Raw genomic sequence first — 15,404 nt, 5'->3', positions numbered from 1 at the left:
TCGCTGGTATGACTTTGTATTGAACCAGCGACTACTCCGTGAAACTGAATCGAGCCCTATTACCAGCCTAGTCCTTTAACGCCACCTCCGGCTATATGGGAACGTAGCGCGCCTCCCGGAGGTCGATCCTGCCCACAGGTTTGTTTCTGTACGAGAAAACACTGAGTGGAGGAGACCAAGGGGACGCCTTTGTGATTCACGTCTGGGGCAAGTCAGCCGATCCTGCCTGGATGGACTTCGGATGAACAGGGCAGCTGCATGGGAGCTTGCTTGGGAGGACCGCCGGGACTATGGACGGCGAGTGACTTAGGCGACGCACCACAGGGTGTATGCTCCCCATGAGTTAGTTAGTAGATGTGGTGGCAATAGGAAGTCAAAGACACGCACCTATTGTTTCAGTTGCTATCTTATTTCTGGTTGTAGATATTACTTGATTTAAAGTAAATAAAACGGCGATTCACTTGTATGCCCTATGTAATACTGAATGCAGCTGTTGCAGTCTTTAGCTTATGGAAATCTAACATTGCAGACCGACTTTCACAAATTCTCCTGATTTTTATTTGATATTTCAAGCAATAATAGGTGATATTAAGACTTACACAGTTCAATCAAATGTTTTGACAATGATACCTCTAACTTGACGTTCATATTGTTAAGCAATACGATACCGTTTTTCCAGTTGTTTTTTTCCGAAATATCTATATCTGTTCTCACATTAAATTTCTCAATATTTTTGTCATATCAAGAGAAGTGTCACTGAATATTATCTGGCATTGGTTTGCAACATAAAAATAAAGTGTGCAAGATCTTTATGTTTTAAACACTATCTGATCAGTTGCAACTTATTTGTAAGATAAGGTTCATCAGATTTACGTCGTTTGTCACGTCTGTTAGATGTGTTAGGGAGGATCTTGTAGCTTAGTTTAGTACGCTTGTGTATTACTTAACTGTCTATTTTGAATAAATGAAAGATCATTACTATTAAAAGCAAATACATTTTGGAGGATGTCTCCAACACTCTTCTAATTGTACTTTGGTGCACTGTTCTGTTACTCTTATAAAGCATTAGCGCTAACACAGAGTGAAAAATTGTTACTCTAGTAATCTAATATTATTCAATAAATTTCATAAAGTCAAAGTCGACGACTCTTTAGTGTTTTCTTTTTATACATTAATCCAGTACATCAGTGCTACGCCGGTCACAAAATATCAACCATTGGACTTCACCGTGACCTGCAGACCCGCAGTTAAACTACCGTGTTTTAGATTTTATGTTGTTGAATAGAAGTTAAGAATGTTTTTTGAACACCACAGTTTGATTGATATACTTACTCTATATCCTTATTTACTTCAGGGATGCATTCATGATCGCTGTCGCTAACTGCACGACGTCCGTTTTTATTGGAATGGTAATTTTTTCCGTGCTGGGGTTCTTGGCCAACGAGATGGGTGTTGAGATCAGTGAGGTGGCTACATCAGGCTCTGGCCTGGCCTTCGTCGTCTATCCGGCAGCACTCAGCATCATGCCCATCCCTCAGCTGTGGTCTGTGCTTTTCTTCTTCATGCTGATCACTCTCGGATTTGGTTCCCAGGTAATTTTCGTCTTGCTCCTCCTCCTTCTCCTCCCGTGCCCGCGGAGCCATCCATGTACGCTAACTACTGCTCCACTTTAAAGGTAAAGGAGGGTGCATACGTTGTTGCTGCGCGTGGCTACAATGCTCATCTCCCATCCGATGGCCCCTTAAGCCTGTGGTACGTAAAGAACAATTTCCCCGGGACACTTGACAGTGTGAAATCCGGGATTGCCGCAGTTTACCTTCCCCAGGTTTCTAGGTACCCATTTATCGACCAGTCCGAAAGGGAGGATGAACAGCTGGGTGAGCTGAATGCCGACTGCCCGGGCCGGGATTCGAACCCGGGCCCGCGGAATGGTAGCCGAAATGCTTACCACTTGACCACGGAGGCGCTTGCTCCACCTTAGCAAAATTAATTTGTTAATCCCTTTTAAGTTAAATATTCATATTACGTCGTCACGGGTACTATATTTTTTCAAAGCAATGCAAATGCATCTCAAGTTTCATTAATCCATCTCCGAATGGTATTTCTTAGTTTATCCATATAAGAAAAAAGATCCAAATTCCCGCAGCAATAGGTACAGATTAGATGGATTCAGTTTTAGGAAAGCTCTAGTCAAAATTCTGTGTATTTCATGGATATTTCATAATTGAAACATACTAAGCTCTTACGTACTTGTAATATATTGATTTTTGAACGAGGAGGGCAGATGATGCATAACTAACTTTTTAGAGCATAATTGTGTTCTTCGGCCGACAGCCCTCTGTTAATTTCTTAATATTCTTGTGTTTTGGTTGTTTATTTCTTACACACTATATTTGAAATTTCGCAACCTCCATTGTCCTTCTACCTTTTATTCTGTTGTGAGAAATTGCTGATAAAATATATGCTAAATTTTACAATTAAGGGAAATGGTTAGTAACGTTTTCTGCTAGATGTATATCTCTTTTATGATGTACATTAAACTTTTATTCTATCTACATAACTAGTAGTAAATATAAGTCATTATTCATCACGATAATCTTGCCACCGCTTTGCTTTCAGCAACATATATCTGCCATATTTCATCCTCACAGTTTACGATGGTGGAGACAGTTATCACGGCAGTCGTGGACCAGTTCCAGTCACTCCGCAAGACGAAGGCGATGGTAGTAATGTGGACGTGCATATTTTTGTTTCTAATGGGACTGCCAATGTGCCTACAGGGTGGGATATATATGTTCGAGTTGTTCTTCTATTACTCGGCGGGAATATCGGTCCTTATCCTGTGTCTGCTGCAGCTGATCTCCATCTTAGCCTTCTTTGGTAAGTTTGTGTGTGTGTGTGTGTGTGTGTGTGTGTGTGTGTGTGTGTGTTGGTGGAGTAGTAGTAGTAGTTGTAGTAGTAGTAGTAATCATCATCGACTTGTCATTGACCATATCAGCGGCGACGTGATCTGGAGGCACGGCCTTCACACTCAGGGAGCGGCTGGACCATCAGGCATGGATGCCAAGTGGTGGAAACACTTCCTTAGTTAGATCATCAGTGGGAATCCATCTGTGGATCTCCGCGACGCAATAGCCGCCCTAGCAAGAAAATTGGCGTCAGAGAATTGCCAATACCTCGAGCCTTTGACGGCCTGCCGGCTCATCCCGCTGGATAAAAATACAGGCTGTCACCCCATCGGGATAGGGAAAGTGCTAAGGTGGATCATAGGCAAGGCTATCATGGAGGTGGTGAAGGACACGTGAGGAAGGCGGTGGGGAATCTCCAAGTGTGTGCGGGTCAGCAGGCTGTATGTTCAAAGACCCAGATTGCGAGGCGGTGCTGATGGTGGACGCTGCTAATGCGTTCAACAACATCAATAGGAAAACAGCACTGCACATCAAAATCAAGTGCCCTATCTTTGCCCAATATATTGAACATACGTTCAAAGAACCTGCTAGGCTGTTTATCAGCAGACATAATGACTAACGACTTGGAGACCCGGAGGCCATACAATCCTCAGAGGGTACCACCCAGGGCGACCCAGTGGTCATGACAATATATGCTCTAGGAATGATAAAGCTGCAGAACACCATCCACCATGAAAACACCAACGTCAAACAGGTGGCGTATGCCGATGACCTCACAGGAGTAGGAAAATCTGCGGACCTCAGGAAATGGTGGGGCCTCGTCATTGAACCCCCCCCCTAAAATGGGGTACCGTCCCAACGCCACTAAGTCTGCGATGATTATGAAACCTGAGGCATACGATCGGGCCAAAACTGCATTCCAGGGCAGTAACATGAAACTGTCAGTGACTGGTGAAAGACACCTCGGGGCAGTCATTGGAACAGCTGAATACAGAATCAAATATGTAAAAAGAGCTGTAAAACGCTGGGAGTCGGATTTGCAGAGGAAGAGCGAGATCGCCAAAACAGAACCACAGGCAACTTACGCAGCATTTTCGTACGGTGTCAAGCAGAAATGAAACTACCTCATGAGGACAGTTCCTGACGTTGCTCTGTTACTAAAACCTCTGGAAGGTGCTATCAGAAACACCTTCATACCTGCGATAGCAAATGATAGATACTCTAGCGACCAGGAGAGAAGCTTGCTGGAGCTGCCGCTCGGCTCGGCATCACAAACTCGCAAAGTCTGTCAGAGTCTGAATTCGAGAACCCACTCCGAATCACATACTCTTTGACCACATCATCGAACAAAACGAAAGGGGAGAAGACAACCCTTAAGAAATTAGGTCAATTTGGAATGAAATCTCCAAAAACCGAGAAGAAGAATAGAGAAACACCTTGAGTAACCTAATGAGAGAACTCCCGGAAGACACAAGAAGAAGGACTGAAATAGCACAGGAAGTGGGCGCATCGAACTGGCTAACCACTTAACCTATCAGGGCAAAAGGCTTCAGCTTTAAACAAGAAAGAATTCACAGATGGCATTGCCCTGAGGTATGGCTGGTCAGTGGATGGGCTCCTGAACATGTGTACCTGTGGCTCACCGTTCAGCCCAAATCATGCCATGACATGCAAGACAGGAGGCTTCGTCTGCATGGGACATGATGAAGTGAGAGACGTAATAGCTCAGATGCTGAAGGAAGTCTGTCACGACGTGACCGTGGAGCCAATGCTGCTTCCTCTGCAAGGCAAACACCTCGCCAGACGCACCGCAAATGAATCGAACGATGCACGAATGGATGTTAGTGCCAGAGGGTTTTGGACTCGTGAACAAAGGGCGTACTTTGACATAAGGATCTTTGATCCCATGGCCCATTGCCATATAGACCTGACCCTTGATGCAGCCCACAGAAGAAATGAAGAGGAGAAAAACAGAGCGTACGAGGAAAGAATGCAGTCTTCACGTCAAGAGGGATGGGACCAAGGGTGCAGAGCTTCTACGCAAGACTCGCCGAAACACCGGCGGATAAGAAAATGCAGCCGAGAATCAGTGTGGTCGAATGGATGATATGCAGGCTATCCTTCTCCCTCCTGAGGTCAGCCCTGTTCTGCCTAAGAGGAACAATGTCACCTGCACCCAAAACCACCAACATTGCCGACCTGAACTTTGAGGCGACGATGGTTGATAGCCATATCAACCACAGGGTTTGTTAGCTTAAGAACAATATGTTTAATAATGTTAATAATACTAAAAAAAGATGGTTGTCGGCCACAGTCATTGGCGGGCTGGAGCCAATGAAATGCTTTGTGAAAGGATATGAGAAAAGATACCTCTCACAACGCAACTATAATGGATGGAGGCCGTTTTGCAACGTAGTAGTTGTAGTAGCAGGAGTAATAGCATTATTATTATTATTATTATTATTATTATTATTATTATTATTATTATTATTATTATTATTATTATCATTATTATTATTATTATTATTATTATTATTATTATTATTATTATTATTATTATTATTATTATTATTATTATTATAACTGATGCTGTTAAATTTGATGCTGCTGTTGTTGATTCTGTTGTTCAGTTGTGTTTTTTGTTGTTATCAATATTAGAGTTGCTGCTGTTATTTTCCTTCATGTTTTTTTTCCCTTACTTAAAGAAAAATATTTCCACTTACAGTAGTTACATCTGAAAAATTACTATTGTTCTGATATACACTATCTTGTTTCATACTGATGCATTCCTAGCATTTCACACTTGGCTAATAATGATATGTTGTTCAAAATATATGCTATTCCTTGAAATGATATGTTTTAAATATTATTTTTCATTAATGACATACTTTACTCTTATATTTTCCACATCATCGATGATACTTAATTTCTTGTTCCTCAGGTTTCCGCAAAGTGTTTCAGGCGATAAATGAGATGCAAATATCCCTCCCATTGGTGCTGCGCGTTTACTGGGGTTCTACCTGGTTGTTCATCACGCCCATTTCCTTACTGGTCAGTAGCTGTGAACAGTTTTTTACTAGATAAGTTTTCCTTAAGTCTAGAATAAACTGACGTGGTATTCACCGTGTATTTGATAAAATTATTTTGAATGATATTTATAATGCTCCCTGCCCTGTTACTGCATTGAATACAGTGCATTTAGACATGATAACTAGAGTTATCCCTACTAAAACACTTCGATTTCTGTCCCATGATAAACCATGGTTTAATGAACAATGTCACCAGGCTTGCCGAGACAAGAATACTGCCTATAATTTCTGGCCTGCTAACCGATCTCGTCTTTGTTGGGAGAATTATGTGAATATGCGTAACACTGTGAATAATGTGTACAGGGAGGCTCAGTCTGCATATAATACTCATTTGAGGTAGGTTCTTACTCGATCTCACAGTTGGCTGTGTACTCTTATATCCTCGTTGTTTGGTATTGAGCCCTTTGTTCCTCTTTTACTGAAGCCCAATGGGTGTTACATATTGTCCCTCTAAAAAAAGCCAGCATTTTACATGATTGATTTAGTTCTAAGCAAAGTATGGAGGAAATTCAGTTGCTTCCGAGTTGTCATCCATTACCACCTCTCAATTCTATTGCAATCAGGTCCTCTGAATTAAGATACCTTAAATCGGGTTTGGATGCATATGGGAGAACAGATCCTAATGGTCTGTTTCCTTTGCTTTTAAAAGAACTTAGTAGTCAACTAGCCCTCAAACTAGCTGTTATTTTCCGTATTTTATTCGTCGAGGATCATTTCCGGTGTGCTGGCGCTCTGGAAGTATTATCCTAATACCCAAAACATCCTCCTCCTCTACTTCACCTAGTTACTACACATCCATTACTAGTACTCCTGTTTTGTCTAAAATTTCTGAACGCTTACTGGTCAAGCGTCATACTACTATTTTTTTAAATCGTTTCCTCATGAGATGCAGTTTGGTTTTAAAAAAGGACTTAGCAATAGTGATGTTTTACTTAGGCTAGTGCACGAAATTCAGTCTTCTTTGGACAGGGGCCATGAATCTATGCTGTTTGTTTCTCTTGATGGTAGTTTAAGCCATTTTCTCGTGTTTATTCTGGAGTTTCTCAAGGTAGTGTCCTGGGTCCTTTGCTGTTTATACTGTATACAAGTGATATGTGGTCTGTTAACAAGATGTCGGGGTATGCAGATGATACTTTATGCACGTCGGCAATTTTCAACCATCGCCGAGTTGCGGAAGATTATCCACATAATGCCTAGATTTTCAATCAACTCTAACTTCAGAACATGTGGAGCACCAGGGGCAGGGGGCAACATTAGCCAAGCAAGAGCCGTACATCCCGACAGCCTCTATAAATATAATAACCTGCGCCACTTTCGGGCTGGGGTCGTTCGTGAGACCCCTCAAAATAGTAATTTGCTTTTTTTTTTTTTATTACATAGCCTCATCTGGTACATTTGGCAATTTGGTCTGAATGTTCAAAGTAAATTATACAGCCTTCAACATTACTTACCTCTTACACACAAACTTTTAACTCTCCATTCTTCCATTTAACCTCCTTTGATGCTTACCAAAAGAAAATTATTGGATTTAAGCTACTTTTGTACTGCTACATCTTCTACTATATGCTGATTTTCATATGAATAAATCTACTTTTTTATCGTCAATCCATTAATGCATTTCCAGGTATTTTTCAGTCCCTCACTTGTGGAAACGATGGAAATGAAAAGCTATGTTTCTCTCTCTCTCTCTCTCTCTCTCTCTCTCTCTCTCTCTCTCTCTCTCTCTCTCTCTCTCTCTCTCTCTCTCTCTCTCTCTCTCTCTCTCTCTCTCTCTCTCTCTCTCTCTCTCTCTCTCTCTCTCTCTCTCTCTCTCTCTCTCTCATCTATTTTATATGCTTTCTAGCTCATCACGGTGCTCTCCTTCATCGACATCCTGCCAGCCGCTTGGGGTGACTATGTGTTTCCCAACAATATACAAGTGCTTGGGTGGTTGCTCACTGGCTCCTCTATCGTCTGTGTCCTCATCGGTGCAGTGTTCGTAATCGCCGTTAACAAAGAGGGCTTCCGTGGTTTGTTCAAGATCACGCCTGATTTCTGCCCAGCGAAGCAAAGGAATAAAGTGGAGAAGGATAATGGAGGCACCTTTCGATACGCGTGTCACAACAATGTGTTTACGATGGAAACTATGAATACTCCGTGAGGTAAGTCTAGTAGTACACCTATGTGCATGGTGATGGTGATGGTGTGTGTGTGTGTGTGTGTGTGTGTGTGTGTGTGTGTGTGCTTACTATATTGCTCTTACCTTATTGTATTTTTACAGAATTCAATCAAGCTAAAGTCCTGATGTTTAAAAAAAAAATCATATTTTTCTTTGAAATTAAAAAAAAAATATTACACCAGACATGACTTATTCCGGCAATATAATCCAGTGCCCTATTGCTCTGACTGTAAAGCTGAATTTTCAACATATTTCTTTGATATAGGTTGCAAAGCATTTCTTTGTAGCTGAGGTTTATTTTCAAACTTACTACACACTTTGTGGATGCTCCTTGTATCTTCTCAATCTTGTCAACATTTTTTTAAGAATTGGTCCCACTCTACTGCTGTCTATTTGAAAGTCTTGTCTAATGAATTATGTAATTGTATTTTCTTATTAATTTATCAGTGGTGTATATGAAAGCTACTCTCATATTTAATTTCTTAGTGATAATCTGTTTACAATTTCAAAATTTTATTATGTAACCTTTTCCTGCAATGAACTTCATCCGCCATTTATATTCCCATTCACATGGTCTAATGTACCTTTTTGCAAGTCATTACACAAGTTCTCATTTTTTTCATTGTCATAGAGAGAGAGAGAGAGAGATCATCAACAGATTCATGTAACTCCCTGTACTGATGCTGTATCAGTCATAGCATTTACATACACCAGAATCATGATTGGTGACACTAATTATTTTTTAGGGACATAACTAAACAGTCCTTCCCACGGCGAGTACGTACTTTTAAATTAATATCATTTCATTCATCCTTTGCAATACGCCGGGGGCACTTCGTCTCACCTACCCTCTGCCTCTAGGATCCCTCCGAGGAAGTGTTCATGCCATACCAATCCTAAGAACCTCATGGACGCATCAAACGACTTACTCAAGTGATTGTCGTGTGTCCTCGTGGCCTCCTCTACTCGAGACTGGCTCTTACAGTAATAATAACAGTGAGCGGGGTCTACTTAAAGGCCATGGGAGATGAATTACAGGTGATTTACTTGAAATTTCCACCAAGGAATCATTCGCATTCTTTTGTGTCGCTCTTTTTCAAGCTCAGTTTTCTCGCCTCCTGTAATATAATGTTTCACCACAAATATAATTTTTTCTTACCGATGAAACGTTATGCTGCCATCCCCGCCTCTGTGGGCGCAACCAAAGGCAAAGCAAGCCGGTATGAAGGCAAACTGTTGAGGTGTGTGGGTGTCACGTGTCCGGCGAGCCGGACGCGATTTAATAAATAATTCGCAAAATGGCTTCGGTAGTAAACGTTCGTGCTTAACTAACTTACTTAATTTTTTTACATTATAGTTTTGAGGTGTTCGATGAAAACAGATCAGTAGATATCATATATCTGGATTTTCAAAAGGCATTTGATAAGGTCCTCCACAAACGGTTGCTCAGTAAACTATTGGCGTACGGTATCTCAGGTAACATTCACAATTGGCTTGTGGACTGGCTTTCTGAGCGGAAACAGAGAGTAGTTCTAAATGGTGTTTCATGTAACTGGCTCGATGTCAGAAGCGGCGTACCTCAAGGATCAGTGCTTGGTCCCATGCTCTTCTGAATTTATATTAATGATATCGATGATGGGCTCACTTGCAAAGTATCAAAATTTGCTGATGACACAAATATCGCTAGTAAGGTAACTACGACACTCGACGAAGAAGCTTTACAATCAGATATAGATCGACTTGCACGTTGGGCCATTCAATGGCAAATGAAATTTAAAGTTGACAAATGTAAAGTGTTACACATCGGAAACAATAACAATCACGTTCAGTACGTAATGAATGGCCAACAACTTTCTGCAGTAAGTAAAGAAAAGGATCTTGGAATCACTATATCAAGCGATTTAAAGCCCGGTCAGCATTGTTCAGAGGTAGTTAAAACCGTAAACAAATTGGTTGGCTTCATCGGATGAGTCTTTAATAATAAGTCGGAAAAAGTAATATTAAAACTGTATATTTCGCTGGTCCGACCACATCTAGAGTACTGTGTACAGTTTTAGTCTCCCTGTTACAGAAAAGACATAGAAAAGTTAGAACGGGTTCAACGGAGGGTAACAAAAATGATTCCTAGGTTGAGAAACTTATCTTACAAACAAAGGCTTAAAGAAGTAAATGTATTCAGCCTATCAAAGCGAAGAATGCGAGGCGATCTAATAGAAGTGTTTAAAATGTTTAAAGGATACAGTAATATTAATGCGGAAGATTACAATTGATCGATCAAATAGAACAAGAAGAAATTACAATTTCAAGATAAGTGGTAAAAGTTTCTCGTCGCACGAAGCCATACACTTCTTCAATCGAGTCGTTAATGTTTGGAATTCTCTATCCTATGATGTCGTTCATAGTATAACAGTTACGGCCTTCAAGAATGTATTAGAGAAGTATTTTGAATCCAACCAGCAACTAAGATATTACTCATTGTCGTAATAACGTTAAGTTCTTTCGAATACTGGTGTCCTTGTCCGTTTTTATCGCCCGGTTAGTGGTAGCAGTAATGGTAGTTCTTTCCTCTTTCCTACATAAAATTCATGCAGTTTTTTTCCATGCTGCATGGTTCTTTTTCCTTACCTGCCAGCTTTGGCTGGAGGGATGGGGGGGGTGGGAAGGAGCCTTCGCCTTTGCTGTCCTTCATCTCCTACCTTTGATTAGATAGTTAGTGTAGCTTGTCACAAACAGCCTCGTAAGGACCAGCAGGTTTGCTGCTGTTTGTTCTTCCTTTGTATTTCTTTGTGTTCCTGTGACCTGACACTCCTACTTCTGTGGACCTCACCGTCTGGGTTTTGTCTCCTCCCAGCCAAGCCGGAAGTTTCCACACCCCGTTGCCGTTGCACCTGACTCCTCTTTAACTCTACCAAAACTTTCTGGTCTAACACTCTGCCCAGCCTTGCCTTGCCTATACAATTTAGGTGAAGTCCATCGTTAGCAAACAAGGTCCTGTCATGAATAAAGTGATTCCAGACGTCCACAAACATGACTCCCTCACGACTACACAAATCCCTGACACGTTCGTTAATCCCCAGCATTCTACTGAGAATGAGGGAATTAACATCGTGCCTAGGGAGCAAACCACACACAACTGAACGCCTCCTGCTGTCCCTCAGCTTCCCGACAAACTTCCTATACTTGTCTACAACCTCCTCTGACCTACCTTTTACGACATTGTTTGTTCCGACCAGGTAAACAAACACTGTCTCCTCTGAGGTAGTGACGACTAAGTCGTCAACCTTCTCAGCTATATGCTCAATTTTACGCCCAGGGAAAACTACAGGCTTATGCCTCGCTCCCTTCCTACAAAACTCCTGGTCCTGCTCCTAGCAGCCACTATTGATAAAATTCGCCTGCGCCGAAAGAGCCAACCGATGTTATAGACAGCACCTAAAAAAATATCTCACTGCAGGGTACGTCTCTACCGAGATGTGTGAACTTGAGGAGAAAGAGAGGTCTTATGATAAGCTCGACTATATAGTCGATTGGTGCCCCCCCGCATGACACACTCATTTTCTTGGGTGACTTCAGTGTAGTTACTGGTACAGATTAAGTTGGGTACGAGTTATGTTTTAGTTTATATGGCTATGACACCAACCACCAGAAGGCTGAGTGTTGCTGGTTCCTGGTTCCAGTGACGTGAGCCGCGTCGGCTGACTTAATATAGCAATGCTGGTGTTGTGGTGCAGGACATCGATCACATCCTAGTTAGTACTCGTTGAAGGATGCTCCCTAACTCTAGAGTTTTCTGTTTCGCTGAGTTCTTTGTTATCACAGAAGTGTTGTTGCAAACCTGAGGATACCCATCAGATCCATGGAAAATTCAAGATGCAACCTTCCACGGTTCCATCTTACGAAACTGAGGGACCAGGCGTGTATTTAGTAGTATACGGTAGGAATTTCAAATTGGGGACTCGTAGCGTTACAGGATTCTGTCACGAAGGACTATAACCCTTCTGAGATGGGATAAGCAGAGGTATGTCAAAGGTCTCGCTGTACACTGCAGAGCTCCCGAGCAGACACCTCCTTTTGGCTAGTTTGAAGATAGTAGCTGCTGATCCACCATTAGACAAAACCCCAGCTTCTCTTGCGAAAGTGAGAGAGATTGTGTGGAAGTTGAAGGGTGGGAAGGCAGCTGGGGTCTGTAATATCAGCTCAGAGAAGCTGAAAGCCGAGGGTGAAGCCATGGGCTACATATAGTGCTGTATCCCGTGTAGCAGTCCGATGAATGGTACAAAACTCTACTAGGGAGTTTTGATTTAGTGTTCTTCTTGTGATATAGGCGGGTCGTGAAATAATATAGTTATTACATTTAAATACAGAAATTACAGGGTAGTGGTCTGTTATGTCTGTCTTGATTATGTAGTTTGATAAATTATTTTCTACTTGTGATGACCAAATACGATCTATTAGTGTGGCTGAGGTGGGTAATGTGTGTGTGTGTGTGTGTGAGAGAGAGAGAGAGAGAGAGAGAGAGAGAGAGAGAGAGAGAGAGAGAGAGAGAGAGAGAGAGAGAGAGAGAGAGAGAGAGAAATCAGGATTTGACCATCAATAATAATTAATGTAGCGACATAACCTACTGTTATACACCTTTATTACTTTTTTTCATTATTCACTTATTTACTTACTATTATTATTATTAATTACGGTATGGCCTGTAGCACCGGTAAGCTTTCCTCAGAGGCTGGTGTTCGGCCCAAGCCCGCCATGACGCAGGTAAGTGTTTATAGTATATATATATATATATATATATATATATATATATATATATATATATATATATATATATATATATATATATATATATATATATATATATATATATTATATACAGTTTATCTTCTGAACAGCATGTGGGTAGTCTGAAGCCACTCGGCGGTAGCTGAAAAATTACAGGTGGTAGCGAAGGATTCGAACCCGCATCGTCAAGGACGCAGCAAACACGGGACCCGCACGATAACCACTCAGCCACTGTCTCTCCATAAATATACATTGTAGAGCACTAGTTATGTTAAAATGGGATAATGGACGATATAAAATACAACAATAAATATACCAGTAGGCTATCTGGTTAAATAAACTAAATATTGATCGCCTACTCCTGAGAAATATAGTTGAGGCGCATTTGTGAAGTAGAGAACAACGTGTACCTGTCATACACCACACAGTCGTGGGCAGAATGGTGATGTTACTTCCTACTGCTGTAGTCGTCGTCGTAGTAGTAGTTGTAGTAGTAGTAGTAGTAGTTGAAATATACAGTTGTCGTAGTAGAAGTAGCCATAGTAGTAGTAGTAGCAGTAATAGTGGTAGTAGTAGTGGTAGTAGCAGTAGTAGTAGTGGTAATAGTAGTAGTAGTAGTAGTAATAGCAGTAGTAGTAGTAGTAGTAGTAGTAGTAGTAGTAGTAGTATAGTCTGTTTCATTTCATCTCTCCACCAACAAAGCGGGAATTTTGATGAACGTGGCACCTGCCCATTTCTAGTTCGTGAATGCGTGAAAATCAATAATTGAATGTTTCTGTATACAAAAAAACAACTCAGTCATTTGCATCGATAATCTAACATATAAGCACAAAAAAAAGACAAGCTTCTATCAAATAACTTACTCACTTTATGCTCGAACGATCTATGGGTTTTCAAATTCGTTGATTGATAGCTCATTTCAGGTATTTAAAAGACATCTGGCTCAGCTAGTGAAAATAAAATGTATCTCAATAATTTACTGCATGTAAATAACGATTAATAATCGAAATAACATGAAATAATAAATAATAACTGCTGAATGCGAGGCTAGGCTATTTCGAATATTTGGCTACCCATGTTATTTACATGCAATATATCAAAATTCCTTATGTATAGACACTTGCAGAGTCGGATGTCACTATATGCACCTGAATGAGATGAAATATGGGTATCTAAAAGGCTATAGGTCGTTCGAGTATGATCAAACTATACTGTTTGATATACAGGTTGTTCATTCGTGTCCTTGTATGGTAGATTATCGATGCAAATCTTCTGTTTGCGGTTCATATGAGATGACCTGAGTGTTTTTTTTTTTTTCTCTCTCGTATACACAAACTTTAAAATATATCACTGAAAATATAAAGTTGATTTTCACGGAATCACGAACTAACAATGCGCAGGTGCCACATCTACGATCGCGAGTGGACAGACGGACTGAAATGGACTATAGTAGTAATTTCATCAGCTGCAGTATTGCATACTGATATACAAGTTACACTAGAAAAATAAGAGCGGGAAGGTTCAGTGTTATTTTTTTTTTACATTCCTAAGTGTGCGCGCCTGCCTACGGGTTGAGGTTGGCGACACTATCATGCACCTTAAGAGCTGCTATTGTTATGGTGTGGCTGGAATAGTGCAGTGGTCAACCTCTTTTTCCTTGAAGAAAAATCGGGGTTTTGATCGTAAAAGTTTAATAGTAATAACAATAACTACAATAATAATAATAATAATACCTAATAATAATAATAATAATAATAATAATAATAATAATAATAATAATAATAATAATAATAATAAGGTATATCATCAATACAATTAGAGTAGGGGAGGAGGTGGGAATATGGACCAGGGTGGTAATATGAACCAGGCCATATCTCAGAAACTACGTGCTGGTGTCAATTGGTAACTGAGTTCAAACTTGACATTAGTTCCCCATAGGCCACCAAAGTGCTTCTTGAGTCACTCGCTCGAGGTGAGGCGCTCTGAGGGTCAATTATCTAATTTTTGCTCAGTGAATTTTTTTTTTAGTAAAGATTCAAAATCTGTTTTCCTATATAAATTAATAAATATGCACTCTGATGTACGTATAGTGTGTTGATTAGTCATGAGATCACTTGTTAAAATGACGTAGTTATTTTTTTGGGAAAAACAAATTAGTTTAGAATTTCTACTTACTGATCATGAAAATGTCGTGGGGTGGTAATATGGAACAGCATGTTGCACATTACCACCATCCCATATCTCCAGGGTTTACCTCCCCACACATCATATCTCCAGTTCCTAAGGCAAATAAGGTGTCAAATAGAGGTCGCAAAGCTTAGAAACCATCTCTTTTGACTTCCTCTTCACACAAGGAAGCTTTAAGACCTCATATGTTAAAAAAAAAATCACAAAGTTCAAATGAGGAGAACTACGGGTTCAGTGTGTGGCGTGCCGGTGTGGTGTCATCTGCCATCCTGTATCGTG

At 40.7% G+C, this 15,404-nt stretch overlaps 1 protein-coding gene across 3 annotated transcripts in view; it reads left to right on the top strand.

Moving 5' to 3' along the window:
- The window catches only part of LOC127009464 (sodium- and chloride-dependent glycine transporter 1-like), a 45,796-nt gene that overhangs the window by 29,850 nt on the left and 542 nt on the right, over positions 1–15,404 (top strand). For 2 of the 3 annotated variants that reach the window (XM_050882559.1, XM_050882561.1), the window contains 5 exons: positions 1,355–1,592; positions 2,652–2,880; positions 5,851–5,960; positions 7,842–8,139; positions 13,049–15,404. The exon at positions 13,049–15,404 is cut by the window's right edge and continues 542 nt beyond it. In XM_050882559.1, coding sequence (XP_050738516.1) covers positions 1,355–1,592; positions 2,652–2,880; positions 5,851–5,960; positions 7,842–8,138 — 874 coding nt within the window. In that variant the 3' untranslated portion in view covers position 8,139; positions 13,049–15,404. Of the gene's footprint in view, positions 1–1,354; positions 1,593–2,651; positions 2,881–5,850; positions 5,961–7,841; positions 8,140–13,048 lie in introns of those variants that run through there. The other variant, XM_050882560.1, reaches the window with a different exon arrangement.

This window comes from Eriocheir sinensis, chromosome 41, assembly GCF_024679095.1.
Source record: "Eriocheir sinensis breed Jianghai 21 chromosome 41, ASM2467909v1, whole genome shotgun sequence".
In the NCBI taxonomy this organism is placed as follows: Eukaryota; Metazoa; Arthropoda; class Malacostraca; order Decapoda; family Varunidae; genus Eriocheir; species Eriocheir sinensis.
This window is presented reverse-complemented; position numbering and strand designations above follow the sequence as displayed.